Below are 18,561 nucleotides of genomic sequence, written 5' to 3'. Positions count from 1 at the left end.
AAATACTGAAATATCAATTGCCAGGCTAGGCTTTGTAATGCTGCCCACCTGTGTAAGGATTGAAATGCTCATGTCTCCTTCACTGGCTTCATCTATCAGCTTAGTGAGGGCCTCATATGGTAGAGGTCTAAGGAAGAAAACAGTGAATAAAGATCAAATTCTACAATAACTAAACCTAGATACATTTTAAAAATTAAAAACTCAATGCACGTCCAAACACTGCCTCAACCCCTCATTACTTCAAGTTATTCAGAGCAAAAAGCAATTAATTGCCTCTGAGGCCCACTCTGGCCATATTAACATAATTTTCATTTAAAACTCATGCCTTGATGTCTTTTCAGACCAGTCTTTCATGGTTAAACTTTAATAGGTGACAAGTAAGCATAACGACTATTTTTAAGCTGTGCCCTTTGGAAACCATTTTATTACTTTATAGTCACATCGTAAGGGTTATGCTGATTTTTCAAATGGTTTCCTTGGTTCTGCTACAGTTGCAAACATAAGCACACTCACATATACATTCATATTTGTGACTTTCAAACTTTTCTGTGAGTGGTCTTTTTGTTGTGTATTTGTAGGGGGGGCATTGTTTACTTGTTTTACATAGCACTTTGCTATATAGCCCAGACTGTTGATCCTCCTGCCTGGGGTATCTGAGTGCTGAAATTAGAGACACAGATCACATCTGGCCACACCCATGGCTCGCTCATTGACATGACATAAGATTTTATTTTTCATTGTGTCTATGTGTACATGTGGGGGGGTTGTATGTGCACCTGAATGCAGGTACCCTCAGAGGTTCAGAAGTGTTATATCACTCCCTCCCCCCTGAAGCTGAAGTTGCAAAGGGGTAGTGAGCTACCTAACATGGAAGCTAGGAAACAAACTTAGGTCCTGCAAGAGCAGTATTCGATCTTAACTGTTGAGCCATCTCTCCAGTCTTGACATGGTGTAGTTTGCAAGAATATGCCAAGGCATTATTCTTTTCAAATGTCTATAGTGACACAAAACTGATCTTATTTGTGATATAAGGTTCTGCTTCTTAAAAATAAGGCATCACAGGTTAAACTGCATCTTTCAGCATTCATATGTTGAAATTCAAAGCTTGTGTACACCAGAGGGTGATTTTAATGGAAAATATGCTATTTAGAGTGATTAAAATGAAGTTATTAAGATGGATTCTGATCTAATGAGACTGATGTCTTTATAAAAAGGGGAAATGTGGACACAAAGATATGGATAGGATGGAAAAATATGAAGAAAGTTAGTGGAAAACAGTCATGTACAAGCCAAGAAACCTAGAATACAGTCCTTGACAGCCTTCAGAAGGAACCAACCTTTCTGACACTGTGAACTGTTATAGACTCATTTTTCTGTTGTTTGAACCACCCAGTCTGTGATATTTTAATATCACAGTCCAAGCAAGGTAACCAAACTATTTTCCTAAAGTATATTTAAGACTTTACATATAGAACCTGTGACCCATACCCTAGGACTTGTCTCTCTAAACTTCTATACAATGGACCTCCATAGGCAGCTGAAATCATATATATGAACTAGGAATGAAGTGGTGTAAGAGGATTGAATGTCTGGGGCATACAGTGAGGCTGTTTCAAAAAAAATCAATCAATAAAAATATCAACCCCAAGCTGGGAAGTAGTGGTACATGCTTTTAATCCCAGCACTCAAGACGCAGAGGCAGATGATCTTTGAGATCCAACCTGGTCTACAGAGCCACACAGAGAAACCCTGCCTCAAAAAACAAACAAACAAAATACCCAACCCTTTTTACTACACTGGTTATTGAAATAGAACTGGCAGGCCGGGAGGGGTGGGGGTTATGTTGCTTTTAGATCATTCTTTTATAGGAAACCAGACTGATTTCTGATCACTTTTGAAGTTAGACTCCTTCTAAAATGTTTCTTACAAATACAATATGCTTGTATATTTAAATATTGGCACTAGAATAACATGAAATTAAGTAGACTTCATGCAGATGAGCTTCACTGGCATGGCTAATAGTAAATGGATACTTATGTGTAGGAATGAAATGCCCACTGTAACTTTTCCAGTCCTTACTTCCTCTAGTCCCAGCCTATCCTAGGGGACTACTGCTAATCAGAAGCTGCAACATACTGGCCAGTGGCAACTGGTAACAGTGTTCATGCAGACATGCTACTTTAGGATACTCTGTAAGGGCCCATTTCCTCTTTCAACTTTGACCTACACACAGTTGATTCCTGCTTCAGCAGCATGAAGCTGCATCAATAACAGCCCAATGCTCTAGCCACCTAATTTCTTCTATTTCTTTTTTACACTATAGTTGATCAACTTTTATGCTGTTAATTCCTGATGTCCAGTGTTTTTGTGTGTTTTAGAATGAGCAGAAAAGCCAATAAGAAAATTTAAGTATTACTTCCTATACACTTTGTCTTTCATTTCCTTGTGCCCTGTTCTGCAGCTCTGCATATAAGACATTATACAAATTAGGACAAGAGAACTATGGTAAGTTCACACAATTTCTTTTTTTCCTTTAAAAATATTATTATTATTATTATTATTATTTTACATATCGATCCCAACTCCTTTCCCCTCCCTCCCATGCCCCCCATCCCCCTCCTACCTCACCCCCCCACTCCACAGAGAGGGTGATGATTTCCAGGAGGGGTCATCTAAATCTGTCAAGTCATTTGGATTAGGGACTAGGCCCTCCCTCCTGTCTCTAGGCTAAGGGAGTATCTCTCCATGAGGAATGTGCTCCCAAAGTTCTTTTGTGCACCAGGGATACATCCTGGTTCCACTGTCAGAGGTCCCTCAGACTGCCCAGGCCTAACTGAGACCCATGTTCAGGGGGTCTAAGTCGGTCCAATGCTGGATTCCCAGCTATCAGTCTGGGGGCCCATTAGCTCCTCCTTGTTCAGGTCAGCTGTCTCTGTGGGTTTCTGTAGCCTGGTCCTGTCCTCCTTCTTTGCATCTGGATTCCAGTTCAGCTCAGTGTTTAGCTGTGGGTGTCTGCTTCTGTTTCCATCAGCTACTAGATGAGGGTTCTGTGATATTGGATAAGTTAGTCATCAATCTCATTATCAGGGAAGGGCATTTATGCTAGCCTCTCCACTGTTGCTCAGATTGTTGGTTGGGGTCAGTCTTGTAGGTCTCTGGACATTTCTCTAGAGTCATTTTTCTCTTCAAAACTATAATGGCTCCCTCTATTATGGTATCTCTTTTCTTGCTCTCATCTATTCCTCACACAATTTCTTAAAAGTGCAGAGAAACCTTATCAAAGCCTGACCACATATCCCACTTACGCAGAGATGGTCTTCTCTCGAGGCTCTGGAGGAAGTCCTACCGTCAGGTGTTTCTGGTAGGAGAGAAGGTCTGTGCAGGCCTAGGAAGAGGTAGGGCAGCTTACCTTTTCAAAAAATTTCAGATTTCCAAACATTTTTCTTCTCAGTCAACAAAACTTTACTCCCCCTTAACTTACACAAACATACCAAGCTCTCCTCATGAAACATGATCAGAAGACAGACTTCCAGGAAGAAACCATGAAGCCCTTTCATCTTCTGGAAGGCAGGGACTTTCAGCCTAGTATAAAATCACTAAGATCTCAAATTTTTATGGTATACAACACCTCTAAAGTCTGTAGTCCTTATGGTCCTGTAACATTTACCTTCCATTCACAAATAAAAAGCTAACTGAATATCACAAACTTTATGCATGATCAAAAACAATTAGAAGTTGTGGTTGCTTTAAAAAAAATCAATTAGGAAAATCAAGGTTTCCCCTACCCCCTGCAGTGCAAAGGCTTGAATAGAGGAACACTAGGCAAGTACCCTCCTTCTGTGCTATACTCCCAGCACTGGAGTAACTTTAAGTGTCCCCCATTTCGGTGTTGTGTGAATTCAGGAACTTCTGAGTACCTCATCGAGCGCCTCCACCTTCTTTCTTAAGATCCCAGAGATGTAGCGGATCAGACCCCAGTGCCGAACTTCACCAACTTTGCCATACAGTTCACTAAGAAGCTCTTTGACAGTAGCACCCCCTTCTTCATACAATTCAGTGTCCCAGTCAGGTCCTCTGGAATTTAAAGATGGGAGTACAAAAATTTTCTTTTTGTGTTATAATGGAGATGCCTGTTTTGGCCTCCTTTAGTAGAAAACTATTTATTAAAAATGCTTATAAAACTGGAATTATGAGTCAACTTTGAAATTCAAATCTCATAGACAAAAATTTTTTAATTTATTAGCTACGCGTTGACACAATATATTCTTTTGCCCATACCTCAAGCTTCAACATGACTGAAAATAAAAAGTTTTAACGTCTACAAGTTCTGAAAGCATACTGTATTTTAAGAGCCAATGACAATAGAATTTATTTGTGTTAAAAGGAGACAGATACATGATTATTATACAAGTACTGTTACACACATCAACTTAGAGATAGAGAAACTTATCTGGAATTTGGAATTTAGTATATGATGAATGTAGATTATTTATTAAATGATGTTAAAAATATCAAGTAGCTATCTAGAAAAAGTTTAGACATATAAATATTAAAGTGCCAAAACATCTATGGGAAATTAGCTTATAATGTTAGAAGGAAGAGGATTTTCTATTATGAAACATCTCCAAAAGTCACAATGTGGAGTTCAATAAGTATACACATATAAAACAATGAACAGTTCTTACTGAAAATAAACTATGCAAAGTGTAAGACAAATTACAAAATAGGAAAAATATTTGTATTTCATAGGCCAATTTCTGCTAAAAAAAAAAAAGAAGGAACTCCAAATAGATCAAGTATAAAACAACAAAAGAAAATTGGGCAAAAGAAACATTGGTGACTCATAAATATAGGAGAAGGCAGGCAATCTCATACATAACCAGAAAAACTAAAATGAACATTACATCAAGATAACATTTTATTATATCAAGCTGTTAAAAAAAAAACTCCCAAATTGATGTGACTTATCACTTAAACAGTCCCTTGTGGGAGTGAAAATTGGAACAATGCCTCTGGGGGCAATTTGCTAAAGAGCCTAACAGTTCTTATAATGGTTAAAAACAGAGTTACCATGAAGCTCAGCATTTCCTCTCTTGGTTTTGTATCCAAGATAAATGAAAACATGTCTACATTAATTTATATGAATGTATTTACCCTAACAATATTCACAAAACCTGAAAAGTAAAGATACCCAAGTGCCCATTAAGTGATGAATAAATAAAATGTACTCTAGCCAAACAGGCAGTATTTGGCAGTAATGAAATGATGTACTGACATATGCTACAGCATGGAAGACAAGCCATTAAATACTACACTAAATGAAAGATTCTTGTCACATAGGACCACTAAGTGTATGATTCAATTTACAGAAAAATCTCCCAAACAGCAGAAAGTGAATTCATAGTTGACTAGGGCTGGGTAAATGCAGGAATTGGTAGATGATGGATAAAGGATGTATAGTTTCTTTGGGGGTTAATAAAAATGTAATGAACAGTGGAGAAAGATGTGTAATACTTTTGAGTAAAATAAGCTACTGGATTGCACAATCACACACTTAAAACACATACATATGTGTATGTTTATAAATATATGCATATGCATGTATATGTACATGTATTGGGAAGAGAACAAGACAGAGTCTCATGTAGCCCAGGCAAACCTCATAGCCAAGGATGACTCCTGGTTCTTCTGCCTCCACCTCCCAAGTGCCAGATTTATAGACATGCACCACTAAACCTAGTTAAAAATACCAACATATTTTGATCCATCACCAATTCAACTTGTGGTCTAACTATGGAGTAAATTCTTTCCATATATATGAAGCAATTTTGGTTAAGTGTTATTTATTACAAGCACAATTTGTTATAATGAATGATTAGAAAATACCAAAATGTCCATCATTAGGAGAGTGGTCAAATAAGTCATATTTAAATAATACAATTTTAGACATCTATTAAGAAAATAAAATTTAGGTGCTAATTCTTCTGCAAACCACCCTAATGTAATTTATTGAGTCATCCACAAAAAGACATGGAAGAACTGGGTGTAGTGCACACATCTTTAAACCCAGCATTTGGGAAGCATAGGTAGGGAGATCTCCGTGAGTTCAAGATAAGCCTGGTATACACAGATCAGCCAGGACTAGATGATGAGACTCTGTCTCAAAAAAAAAAAAAAGACATGGAAAAATAAGGGGAACTAGTTGGGAAAAGGAATTAGCAGAAGTGGGACAAAGGAAGGTAACAGGTGTTGGGGTACATATAATCAAAATGCATTTTATACATATATGAAAACCATATGAAATCCACTGTATATAATAATGTAACTAATAAAAATAAAAGACAAAAGAGAAATATATATTTATGTTGTATCAGATTATATTTTTCAAAATGGCTATACCAGTTTTCTATTCAATATATTCTTCTTACAGTATAATTTTTACACTTCTCTCCTCTCCCCCATTTTAAATCCAGTAGTCATAATTAGGCTTTTGTTGCTGTGATAAATAAAGACCATGACCAAATGCAGCCTGGAAAGTAAGGGGTTCATGCCATCTTAGATTTTCAGGTAAAAATTCATCACTGAGTAAAATGAAGACAGGAACTGAAGCAGAGACCATTGAGGCATGCCACTTACCTGGCCTGTTCTCCATGACTTGCTCAACCTACTTTCTTATACAACTGAGGACTGACCAGAGGAGACACTGTCCACAGTGAGCTGGACCCTCCTACATCAATCACCAATCAATGCCTACAGGCAATCTGATGGAGGCACTTTCTCAACTGAGGTTCCTCTTCCCAGTAACTCTAGCCTGTGCCAAGTTAACACAAAAAACACACCAAACAAAACCAACCGGACACAAGGTAAAAGAGGAACTGAATTATATATATGGTTAAATTTTTTTCACTTTGGTCGGGGGCTTTTCAGATAATGGAAATACTTGTGTGGTTTCACTTGCTTACTAAATATCTAAGTTGAAAGAAATGGCACAGGCTTTGGAGTTGCAAAAAAAAAAAAAAAAAAAAAAAAAAAAAAAAAAAAGCCGAGATTTTCATTTAATCTAGTTCCCTGGTTGTATAACCTTTACTATGTTGATCTACCTTTCTAAACCGAATTCCACATCTATAATAAACATTGATACTGAAATTGACACTGAATCTCTCATTTAAAAAAGTTCCTCTTTTTTTGGTCTTTTTGTGATTTTTTTTTTTTCTGTGCTAAGGACTAAACTCAGGACCTTGTACTGACTACGAGTAACCCCCTCATCAAAAAGTATAAGGACTGAATAAGGGTGTTCATTCTTTTGTCCAAACTTTGTATATGTAGAAGGCACTGGGTTATATTCTACTGTTACAATGAAAGAAAAGTTCCTGAACTTGAGGAGCTTCATCTAGAGGGGTGACATGAATGCATGAAAACACAACAACAGTCATATGTACTGTGTTAGAGGGTTGCCTAAAGAGAAGAGAGTAAGAAAGGGACAGGTATCAAGCTGGATATGAGTCAGTCTGAAGGAGGAGGAAAAGAAGGTCCTCCATTGACAGACCAGTGAGTGAATGCAGGAACTTTATCATGGAGGCTCCTCTGTGCTACATTAACTTTTACATTTGTTTTCCCCCTCTGCTTAAGGGAAATAACCTGGAGAATTTTCAACAGGGAAGAAACTTGTTAAAATGAGCACATTAAAAAGATCAATATGTAGAATTTGAAGGCTGAGATTTGGTAAGCCTTAATAAAATGATAGATATAGTGACCAGTGCTAGATGCTAAAACCATTATAAGAAAAACTAGGGTAGATGAAAAATATCCAGTTAATCTTTTTGTTGTCATTGTTGCATGCTGGCAATAGAACTCAGGAGCTTTTGCATTTTATATAAGGCTTTACCAGTAAGCACCATCCCTAGCCATTATTATTCTAAAACAGTATATGTAGCTCAGGCTGGCTTTGAACCCACTATGTAGCCAAGATCAGCTTTTAAGTCCTCTATCGTCCTGGTTCCATCTCCCAAGCTGAGATTACAGGTATACATCACTAATCTCAGACAGAATTAACCATAATATGACAAGAATATCAACAGTCATGGGCTGGATTATTGTAGCTCAGTGGTGTAGCACTTGCCCAGTATGTACAAAGTGAGGTTTTGACTTTCCACTTAAGAGAAATAATTAATAGCCACACATTATATGTTTTTGGTATGCTCTACCCACCCCTGAACTTGTCTTTCTTTAAAAACTGAATTCAGATCTACCAAATCTGTGGTGGTAATTATCAATTTATAGGCAATACAAAGGAAAGTGGAACTTGTTTAAATAACCTCATGAGTACGCACTCAGCAAAATGAAGAATGTGAACACTACAGAACAAACCAATATTAGGAAGAGACAGTATAGACATTTAAAAAACAATTAGAGAAATACAGTAACTAAGTACAATGCGTGGACTTGAATTTATGTCTAGAATTCACCAAGTCAACTGCAACAAAACATTACCATACAGTCAAAGATGTCTTTGAACACCAATAGTATTAAGGTATGATATTTAATAATCTAAATAATAAAAGCATTGTGGCCATGTTTTATAGTCCTACATGTCCTTGAGGTCCTATTTACTGTTGTTTAGGTTTGTTAATTTCCAAAGTTCTCTGTTCAAGTTCAATGCTTCTAACCTCCGAGCTTTACATTCCACTGATTCGTTTTGTTTCCTATATTTTTTATTTCTAAAATTTTCATTTAGCTCTCTTTTATGTTTTCTATTCATTTGCTCAGACATATTATTTTTCATTTGTTTCTGGAGTATTCATAAGTATGCACTGAGGTATTTTGAGAGTTCCTCCACAAGATTTTTTGTTTAATTCCAGCATATGCCTTATCTCTGCTGACTCTCAATTCCTTTTGCCCTTTTAAGTTGAGAACTTCCTAGTTCTTGGTGTAACAAACAATTTTCACTGGTATCCTAGACATCTGGGGTAATATGTTTCAATGATATAGAACTTATTAAATAAATTCCAGTAAGCCTTTTCCGATAATATACCATTAAGAGGAAGAAGATATTGCCTTGTTACTGCTTTCTTGGGATGAAGTATGGCTCCCCCATTCAGCCTTCCTTGATACATAGCAGAAGGGGCATTCCATTACTATTCCCCATGTGCACTCTGCTGACCTTGGATTAATGCTCAGTGAACAATCTCTTGGCTAGGCTGCTTGTGGCAGCATTTTCTGAAGAAGAGAGTGTACCCATCATCAGGTGGGGATGGAAGTTCATGTTTTCTATACTGTCACCACAGTAAGAGGGCTTTGTCCTTCACTGACACACTAGTATTGGAAAGGCGAAACAGTGTCTGTTTTGTTTAAGCTGGGGAAGAATACTGTTTGGGCTTCTTACTCAGTCCTTGTTGACAGGGAAGGGACCTCAATTTTCATATTGTGTGTGGCAAGGAACAGAGTGACTATAATCTTTAAAAGTTGTCTGTCTTGTTTAGTTGCTCATTTCCTAAGTCTTTTGTTGAAAAGAACGTTTTTTTTCTTTCTATCTTGGAGTTTGATATCTGTGTCCACAGATGTTTTCATATTGCTGGGTTCTTCAAGCACCTGTGCTGGATATATTAGTGGAAAAGATGTTTTATGAATCAAGTACTAAACTCAGCAGGAAAATAGAGTAAAAATTCCAAGGGCTCCTTCCTTTGGTGCTAGTGAGAATGTAACCCCAGCCTCACCCCCAATCACATCAAAAGCTCAGGTCTACTCTCCATACCCTGTTCTCCCAAGCTTTTCAGAAGAAATTTAGGGACCTCACTTGCTCTCCAGAAAGTCCTATTATTCCATGTTCTCTTTGTATATGTGCATGGCATCAGAAACCCTGGCATTCAAAGCACATTTAAGGGAGAGGGTCCATCCCAACTCTTCATGGTCATCACAACACACACACACACACACACACACACACACACACACACACACACACACACACACACACACACAAACCTGCTAATTTTGTGTAGGTTGGATGGGCAAGAAATCACATGAGTTCATTTTGACATGCTGAGTTGAAGACAGCCAATACCTAGCAGTGTGACTGACGCATAAGCAAACACTCAAAAATACTGTTTTTTTTTTTCTGACAAGCCTTAGTGATGTTTATTGAGGAGGCAGGGTCTCACTCTAGAGCCCGAGATTGCTGTTGTGTACCAGTTTCCTCCCAGATTGAAACAGTCCAACCTGAAGGGAAGCACCTTAAGCCAGAAGGTAAACAATTTAAACCAGCTTCAGGAAGTCCATGAAACTGACCAGATTCTTTAGGTCCCTCACTCCCAGAGTAAGCAATAAATACTGCCAGAAGTCATTTTCAGACCATCAAACTGACAAAAAGTATCTCAGACAAGCCAAGCTGCAAAGAACACTGAGACCCAACAACTACTTAGAAGAAGCAAAAACCAGCAGAGCTGCTTAAGAGAAGTTAAGGCCAATTAATTCACTTGAAGGGGAGACTCTTCAACCTGCTGAGCTGCCTGTACAGTATTCAGTGTGTTTTAGGTTCACGGCTTTTGTGAACTGCCACTCAACCTGGGATGGGCTTTGGTGATGCAGCTGTCTTTGAGTAATTTCTGCTACTGTAAGTAACTCCTCACCCATACTTCTATAAGTAATTCCAATAAAACTCACTGATTCACAAAGTTAGACTTTGGTGGCACCAGAAGTCATTATGAAATTCCAGCTGGCTTTGAATACATGGAAGTCATCATGCTACTCAGCCTCCTGAGTGCTAGATTTACAAGCGTAAGTTACCATGCCCACTTTCTGTTTTCTGTTTAGTTAAGAATATAGGACTGGGGAGATAGCACACTTGGTAAAGTACTTGCTATATAAGCATGAGACTCTGTATCAAAAAGGAAGATACATAATGCCTGAGGAATGTCACTTAAGGCTGATTTCTGACCTATATACACGCATGTATGTGCATCTCTACACATATACCTTCACACACTCTTCATACACAAACATGCACATATGTGTACACACAAATACACACACACACACACACACACACACACACACACACACAAATGCCAGTAGGCTTGCCTAATTAGTGGAAGCTAAATAAGAACCACAATACTGATACTATTTATCTGTTATTACCTACTATTGCCTGGCATTGCATTATGGATTTTACACACACACACACTTTTATTAATTTATTTTTATTTTATGTGTATGGATGTGTCTGCCTGCATGTATATCTACGTAGCATAGGTGTGCCTGATGCCCACAGAGACCAGAAGAGGGTGTTAGATACCCTGGTAGTATACTTATATATGACTGTGAGCTATAAAGTGTGTGCTGAGAATTGAACCTTGGTTCTCTTAATCACTGAACCATCTCTTTAGGCCCGACTTTACAGATACTTATAATAATGTTATGAGGTAGGAATAATACTAATGGTGAATGTAGACAATCCAGCCTTTGAAGTCACACCATGAGTATATTGTTAAACTGTAGCAAACAGGTACATGAAGCTCCAATGCTGTGCTCCATTTACTGTATGGTATAGATTAGATCCAGGATAGTCCTCAAATGTTAAACTCTTGCTCCTCTACCTATGGAATTACTGGGAGACAGTGGAAATCTTTACAAGATAGGGCCTACTTGCAGGAATTTAGGTTACTGAGGTATGCCCTTGTAGGAGATACTGGAGCATTGTTCTATTATTTTCTCTCTCTTGTAACCCAGTTATTAGATAAATTGTTTTGCCCCATGCTGCTGCCATTATCTGGTACCTCATCACAGACCCCAAAGCAATAGGGCCAAGCAACCATGGAATGAAACTCCCACAAACCTATTTTTTCCTTTTTCCATGTGAAAAAGAACAATATTATATAGTTAAAATAACCAAATTCAGGTTATTATTTAAATGCTCTTTGTACTTGAATAATAATTAAGGGTAACTAAGTGTCTAACACAGTACAAACACTATTAAGCATGAGTAGAAACCTGATCTCTCATTAGAGGAAAACTACAAACTGTTAAATTCTTTGTTGCATTCTCAATTGCCAACAACAAAATAATTTTATGAACTATGTTAAAATGAGTTTGAAGCAGAAGAAAAACCAGGAAAATGAATACAAGTTATATATCAATATACTTTCCTATAAAATACTAATATTAGGAGCTAAAGAGTTTGCAAAACATTAATATACATAAAATTAATTAAAAATATTAAAATAATATTTTAAGCTCTAAATCGAACCTTTAATAAGTTAATTGTCTCAGTTATTTGTATAAAATGAAAAGTTGACTAACATGCTATACTGTTGGCAGAAGTTGCTGTCCAGCCAGCAGCTCCCAAATAAACAGACTGAGACTTATATTAATTATAAATGTTTGGAGGATAGCTCAGGCTTATTGCTAACTAGCTCTAACAACTTAAATGAACCCATTCCTATCAATCTATGGATTGCCACCTGGCTTGTGTCTTTACCTGTCCTCCAGCATGTCTTGCTCCCTCTGTCTCCTGGCGACTCCACTGATTCCACCCTTCTTCCAAATATTCTCAGTTTGGCTGTCTCGCTTATACTTCTTGCCTGGCTACCAGCCAGTCAGTTCTTTATTTATCAATGAGAGTAATACATAGTCACAGTGTACAGAAGGATTGTTCCACAGTACCATACTTCCTCACAATATGTGCATTAAAGTATACCAATAATATCTATCACTCACTTCATTGAATACAGCATGTATAGTATATCAGCTTGCTCTTGTAAGCTTGAGGTCTCCTTCAACTGTGAAACCAGTGACTGAAAGTCCACTTCCCCAGATTGGTCTCTAGGAAGATGCACTTCTACACGAACAGAAGGAACCTTTGGAATAAATGATAACAAGAAAATAAGCTAATAGTGCTTAACTAGATGATGCCCTAGAATGAATTATCTTTCCACCTATAAACCTTTTCCATAAGAATGTTCACAGTATACACTCACTCATACATGGATATTAGATATAAAGCAAAGGATAATCAGGCTACAATCCATAGCCCCAGAGAAGCTAGGGAACAAGGATCCTAAGAGGGACACAAATGGAGGGACCCAGGAAGGGAAAATAGTTAAGATCTCCTGGGTAAATTGGGAGGTGGGGTGGAAGAGAGAGAATGGGGGACAGGAACATGAGGAATCAAGAAGAACAAGTTGGGGGAAGGACAGAGAGGGAGATCAATGAAAGAGGTATCTTGCTAAAGGAAGCCATTATGGGATTAGGGAGAAACCTGGTGCTAGAGATTCTCAGGAATCCACGAGGATGACCCCAACTAGGACTCCTTGCTATAGAGGAGAGGGTGCCTGAATGGGACTTCCTTTATAATCAGATTGTGACTACCCTAATTGTCATCATAGAACCTACATCCAGTAACGGAAGGAAGCAGATGCAGTGACTCACAGCCAACCACTGGGCTGAGCTCCTGGAATTCAATTGAAGAGAAAGAAGAGGGATCATATGAACAAGGAAGGTCAAGAGCATGTTGGGGAAAACCATAGAGACAGCTGACCAGAGCTAATAGGAGCTCAAGGACTCTGGATGACAGCTGGGAAACCTGCAGGGGAACAAACTAGACCCACTGAATGTGGATAAGAGTTATGTGGCTTGATCTTTTGGAGGTGGGGGGAGCTGGAAGTGGACCCAGGACCTATCCCTATGGAGGGATAGCTTGTTCTGCCTTGATACAAGGGGGAGAGGCTTAGTCCTGCCTCAACTTTGTTGACTCCCTAAAGAAGGCCTTACCCCTCTGAGATGTGGATGGGGGGGTGGGAAAGGGGAGGTTAGGGGGAAAGAGAAGGGGAGGGAGGGGGAACTGGGGTTAGTATGTAAAATGAAAAAAAAATAAAAACCAAAGAATTTTCTAAATGTTAGCCAAATGTGGTAGTGCACACCTGTAACCCTAGCCGCAGGAAGTTACAGGATCAGGAATTCAGGGCCATCCTTACCTATATAGCATGTTTAAGGCTAACCTGGGTTACAGGAGACTCGGCCTCACATTTTTTTTTCAAAAATGTAGATGAAAAGCAAAGCAAAAGTAACAAAACCAACAAGTCCTATGACAGAGCGAAGTAGTTTTCTACTGTTTACTTGAAGAGTCAACTTAAAAAGACATGCATCTTCATTTGATAATATTTTATTCAACACCATGTACTGGCTGGTTTTGTGTCCATTTGACACAAGCTAGAGTCACCAGAAAGCAAGGAGCCTCAGTGGAGGAAATGCCTCCACAAGATCCAACTATAGGCCCCATTTTCTCAATTAATGACTCATGTGGGAGGGCCTAGCCTGTTGTGGGTGGAGTCATCCACGAACTGGTGGTCCTGGGTTCTATAAGAAAGCTGGTTGAGCAAGCCATGGGGAGCAAGCCAGTAAACAGCTTCTCTCCTTGGCCTCTGCATTAACTTCTGAGCAACACAAAAAATAAAAGACCCAGTGACAGAAAATGGGACTCAAACTTTAAGCTGAAGACCAGAAAACCAAAGCAATTGGGCACTAGCTCCTACTCTATCTCAGACTGCTGCCTCTCTTCATCGTGGCTGAAGAATCCTGAGATTTTAATTCTAGCCTTAATGTAGCTAGAGAATGAATGCCTGACACTGACTGTTGAAGACCCTGCTCCTATCTTTTATACTCCTCTAATGCAGGGATTAAAGGCGTGTGATCTCAGGTGCTGAGACCATATTTGTGTGAGCTTTTTATCTTAGAATGATTCACTTCAGTGCATCCCTGGGTGGCCTTGAATTCAGAGAGATCCATCTGCCTTTATCTCCTGAATCCTGGGATTAAAGGTGTGTGCCACCACCTACTGACCTCTATAGCTTGTGGCTGACTTTGCCTTCTGAATCCTCAGGAAAGCTTTAATAAATCATAAATAATAGATCACCACACTTATGCTTTCAGGATCCTGCCCTGTTTGATTTCCTGTCTTGACTTCCTTCAATGGTGATCAGTAATGTGGAAGTGTAAGCTGAATAAATCCTTTTCTTCCCAACTTGTTTTTGGTCATGATGTTTCACTGCAGCAATAGAAACCCTAGGACCCAGTAGAAACCATACTGGCTGTTTTGTTAGTTTTTCAAGACAGGGTTTCTCTGTGTAGCTTTGGAGGCTGTCCTGGAACTCACTTTGTAGACCAGGCTGGCCTTGAACTCACAGTGATGCTCCTGCCTCTGCCTCCCGAGTCCTGAGGCCCAGGGTCAGGCCAGAAAACACCCAAGTGCCTGGGCCCTGCAGTGACAATGAAAGAGTATGTGGTGGAGAGATGAGAATGGCAGAGTATGTGGTGGAGAGACGGAAGATGAGCAGAGCAGTTTGTGTGCTGTGGAGAGAGGTAGAACTGGAGATAGGATGGCAGTGAGGAACAGGCTGACATGAGGAGCCTGAATAACCAGCTGAGGCCATGGTCACATCCAGGCCTGCTTGCCACTGAGGTCAGGGTCTGTGGGCCTATAACAGCCAGGGTCTATACTGATGTCTTGGCCTGTGTTACCAGTGAGGGCCATTCAGATATTTATAGTTTGGGCTGGTGCCTGAGGCCATGCTGATGTCCCTGGGCCATGTTGCTGCTTGGGTTGGGGTGTGGGTGTGGGTTGTGTGGTGGGTGTCAAACTGATCTTATTGGTTTGTATTGCCACCTGAGGCCATGTCTGTGTTGATACCCATAGCCCACATTACCTGTGGTCTGAGCTGCTGCCTGAAGCAGTGTTGATGTCCAAGGGCCATACTGTTACCTGAGGACCATGTCTAGGTCTGTAGTCATACCTTGGTAGGGTCTGTTTGATGTCAGAGGTCTCGGTTACCACTAAAGGCCATGGGGTTATCTACGGTCTGGGCTTCTGCCTGAAGCCATAATAATGTTCACTGGGGTGGGATGGGGGACCTGGCCCCAAATTCACGGGTGAAGGACAGCTACCATCCAGGATCAGATCCAGGACCTTGAATTGGCCCACCCTAACATCTACCCCAGCTATGACCTGCTAGAGAGCATGAAGCACCTGGTCCTGCAGAACCAAAGCCACAGGATCCCTACCACTCTGGGTAACATCAGGATATCTGAGAGGAGACTTGGTGAAGGTCCAGTATTGTGGCATACAGGAAGCCAGAGGCCTTGAACCTGACCAATGAATGACTTATTGCTTGAATATTTGCAAGTAAAGCTGCTTCCAACACCATTATGATGAACAAGTATGTGATGGGGAGGTAAGAAAGACACAGAGGGTAGATTGGTACATAGACTGTAAACCTGGAGATGCCACAGCTGTGACCAGTGTAAGAGAAGGCTGCAACTGATATAGGAACAGGTAAATGGTTTCCCAGAGGGGTTGGCTAGATGTTTTTTTTTTTCTTTTGTGGGGGAGGCTCCAAGGGTGGAGAGCAGATATAGAAGGACTGGGAAATGAGTGGGAATGGGGTGCATGATGTGAAATTAACAAAGAATCAATAAAAAAGATGGCAGATTTTCACCAAAAGCTGACAGAAACATGTGCACAGTTACCTGGTTATCTTGTGGAGACTGAGGTGAGTCAAGTAAATTGAGTGAAGGGCGAGAAGGCTGAAATAACTTCGTAGGAAGGTACATGTGAACATCTGTAAGAAGTTGACATTTATGGAAACAGTTAAAATAAGTAGGAAACTAATAAAATACATGGTTGACATCAGCAATAAGGTAAAATATGGATCAGTTCTTTATAGAACAAGAATGCTGAAAGTTTCCTTCATTGATATCAATAAAAAGAAATGTGGATATTAGGTAATTTTTTAAAAATATCCAATTCATCAATGAATGTTTTTATACTTTGGAAGGATTTTCTATGTCATATGAGATATTACATTTATTAACATGATCACTAACTATCACAGTGATGCTATCACTGATACTTTCACATAAATATATAAAAGCACATAAGAGAAAGAACTCAGTTACATTTTACTTTTTCTTGGCTTTCCTAGCCATATATTTGATTTCCAGAGGTTGCAACTGGATGATTCTATCTAGGGAATCAAAAAACATGTAGTGACTGATTAACCTTGAGATATTCTTAAGATGTCTTACTTACACAGTGGAAATACTTACCATAACCTCTGTAAGGACTGAACTGCATGACATTTTCACCATTTTGCAGACAATACAGAACTCAAATAACTGGTCAAGCAAGTAAATAACAGTAATGGGAATTAAATTCTGGTTTCCTGATTTACAAATGATAAATGCAACTTAATGAACTTGCATAAACCCTTTCTCGAGGGAGCATAACCAAAGGGCATACTACAATTTCCCCTAGTCTCAATGTTAAACAATATCCTAGTGCTCACATTTAGTATATGGTTAGTAATTGTCAATAAAAATTTAGGTAGCAAGAGCATGCACCTCAATCATTCTCATCCTCTGTATAATGTAGCATTTAGGTATTTAGGTGTGGCTAAGGAGCCTTTCTTTTCCTCCACATGTAGCAACCACAGAGATACTGAGCAGTCTTGGAAACCCTGGCTACTCTTGCAACACACAGAACATACCCTCCAATGAAAAATTACTAATGGAAGGTACTGGTTATAGAGAGGACACTGGCTATGCTGTGAAGAATGACCATTTATATTTGAGTGCTGCATGGCTAGGACAACCAGATGCACACTCATAGTGGACATAAAGGGAGAAGCAGTTGTAGCTTACAGTCAGTCTCTGTTTCTATCTATCCTGTTTTATAATAGAAATTCTAAAGATGCTTTATCTTTAAACAAAATTACCCTCAAAGAAGTAATTTTTCCAAATGAGAAAACCTCTTCCACATGTTACTTCTATATTAAAATTGAATATGCTCATTTGTTCAGTGTCTTGCTGGTAAAACCAGACTACATGAAAATATCCATATATATATATATCACTGATTTAATAAGGATTTGAGTGCCTACTATATTCTAGCTGCTGCCCAAGAGGCTGAGTACAAAGCAGTGAACAAAACCAAGTTTTGTTCATGGTGGAATCAACATCCTGCTTCCATCTTGGCTTCATATTATCTGGGTCTAACACTAGGGAGTTAATGGCATTACTCACTCTGTACATGCAGCTCCTTGGCCTTGGTCACCAAGGACATTAAGTCACAAGTTGTTTGCACAGCAGCTCGGAACCGATCTAGCCCTCCCTTCTGTGAGGTAGGAGCTAGTTTAGGATGGGGAACAGTGTGAGCCAAAAGGTGGTCTAAATAACGAGCAACTTCATCACGACAGCGAGCTGCAAGGTTAGTCGGGGAAGGGGAAGAGACAAAAATGAACATCTTAGTTACTCCAAAATCTACCCCAGCAGTCAGAATGACTGGATCTTATACCTAAAACACTATTTATGTGTTTTTTTTCCCATGGGAAAAAACTTGTCATTATTGTATAACTTTATAGATAAAGATTTAGGGGCTACAGCCATTTATGGGGACCCATCTGCTCTTCAATTTTGCTGAGACAAGTAAAGTTACCGAAAACTGAAAGAAGTGTGGGTTTGTTGTTCTAGAACAAGTAGAGCAAGGATTTCATAATTTCTCTGTGTTGTGATGGT

At 39.2% G+C, this 18,561-nt stretch overlaps 1 protein-coding gene across 3 annotated transcripts in view; it reads right to left on the bottom strand.

Moving 5' to 3' along the window:
- Phka1 (phosphorylase kinase regulatory subunit alpha 1) overlaps positions 1 to 18,561 on the bottom strand; it is a 141,177-nt gene that overhangs the window by 40,971 nt on the left and 81,645 nt on the right. For 2 of the 3 annotated variants that reach the window (XM_051178933.1, XM_051178934.1), the window contains exons 19-24: positions 18,070 to 18,246; positions 16,516 to 16,607; positions 12,712 to 12,851; positions 3,918 to 4,074; positions 3,306 to 3,385; positions 49 to 127 (exon numbers count right to left, since the gene is read on the bottom strand). In XM_051178933.1, the coding sequence (XP_051034890.1) occupies positions 49 to 127; positions 3,306 to 3,385; positions 3,918 to 4,074; positions 12,712 to 12,851; positions 16,516 to 16,607; positions 18,070 to 18,246 (725 nt within the window). The remainder of the gene's footprint in view (positions 1 to 48; positions 128 to 3,305; positions 3,386 to 3,917; positions 4,075 to 12,711; positions 12,852 to 16,515; positions 16,608 to 18,069; positions 18,247 to 18,561) is intronic. The other variant, XM_051178935.1, reaches the window with a different exon arrangement.

This window comes from Phodopus roborovskii, unplaced genomic scaffold (assembly GCF_943737965.1).
Source record: "Phodopus roborovskii unplaced genomic scaffold, PHOROB, whole genome shotgun sequence".
Classification (NCBI taxonomy): Eukaryota; Metazoa; Chordata; class Mammalia; order Rodentia; family Cricetidae; genus Phodopus; species Phodopus roborovskii.
Note: the sequence above shows the minus strand (reverse complement) of the source record. Positions and strands in the feature narration are given on the sequence as shown.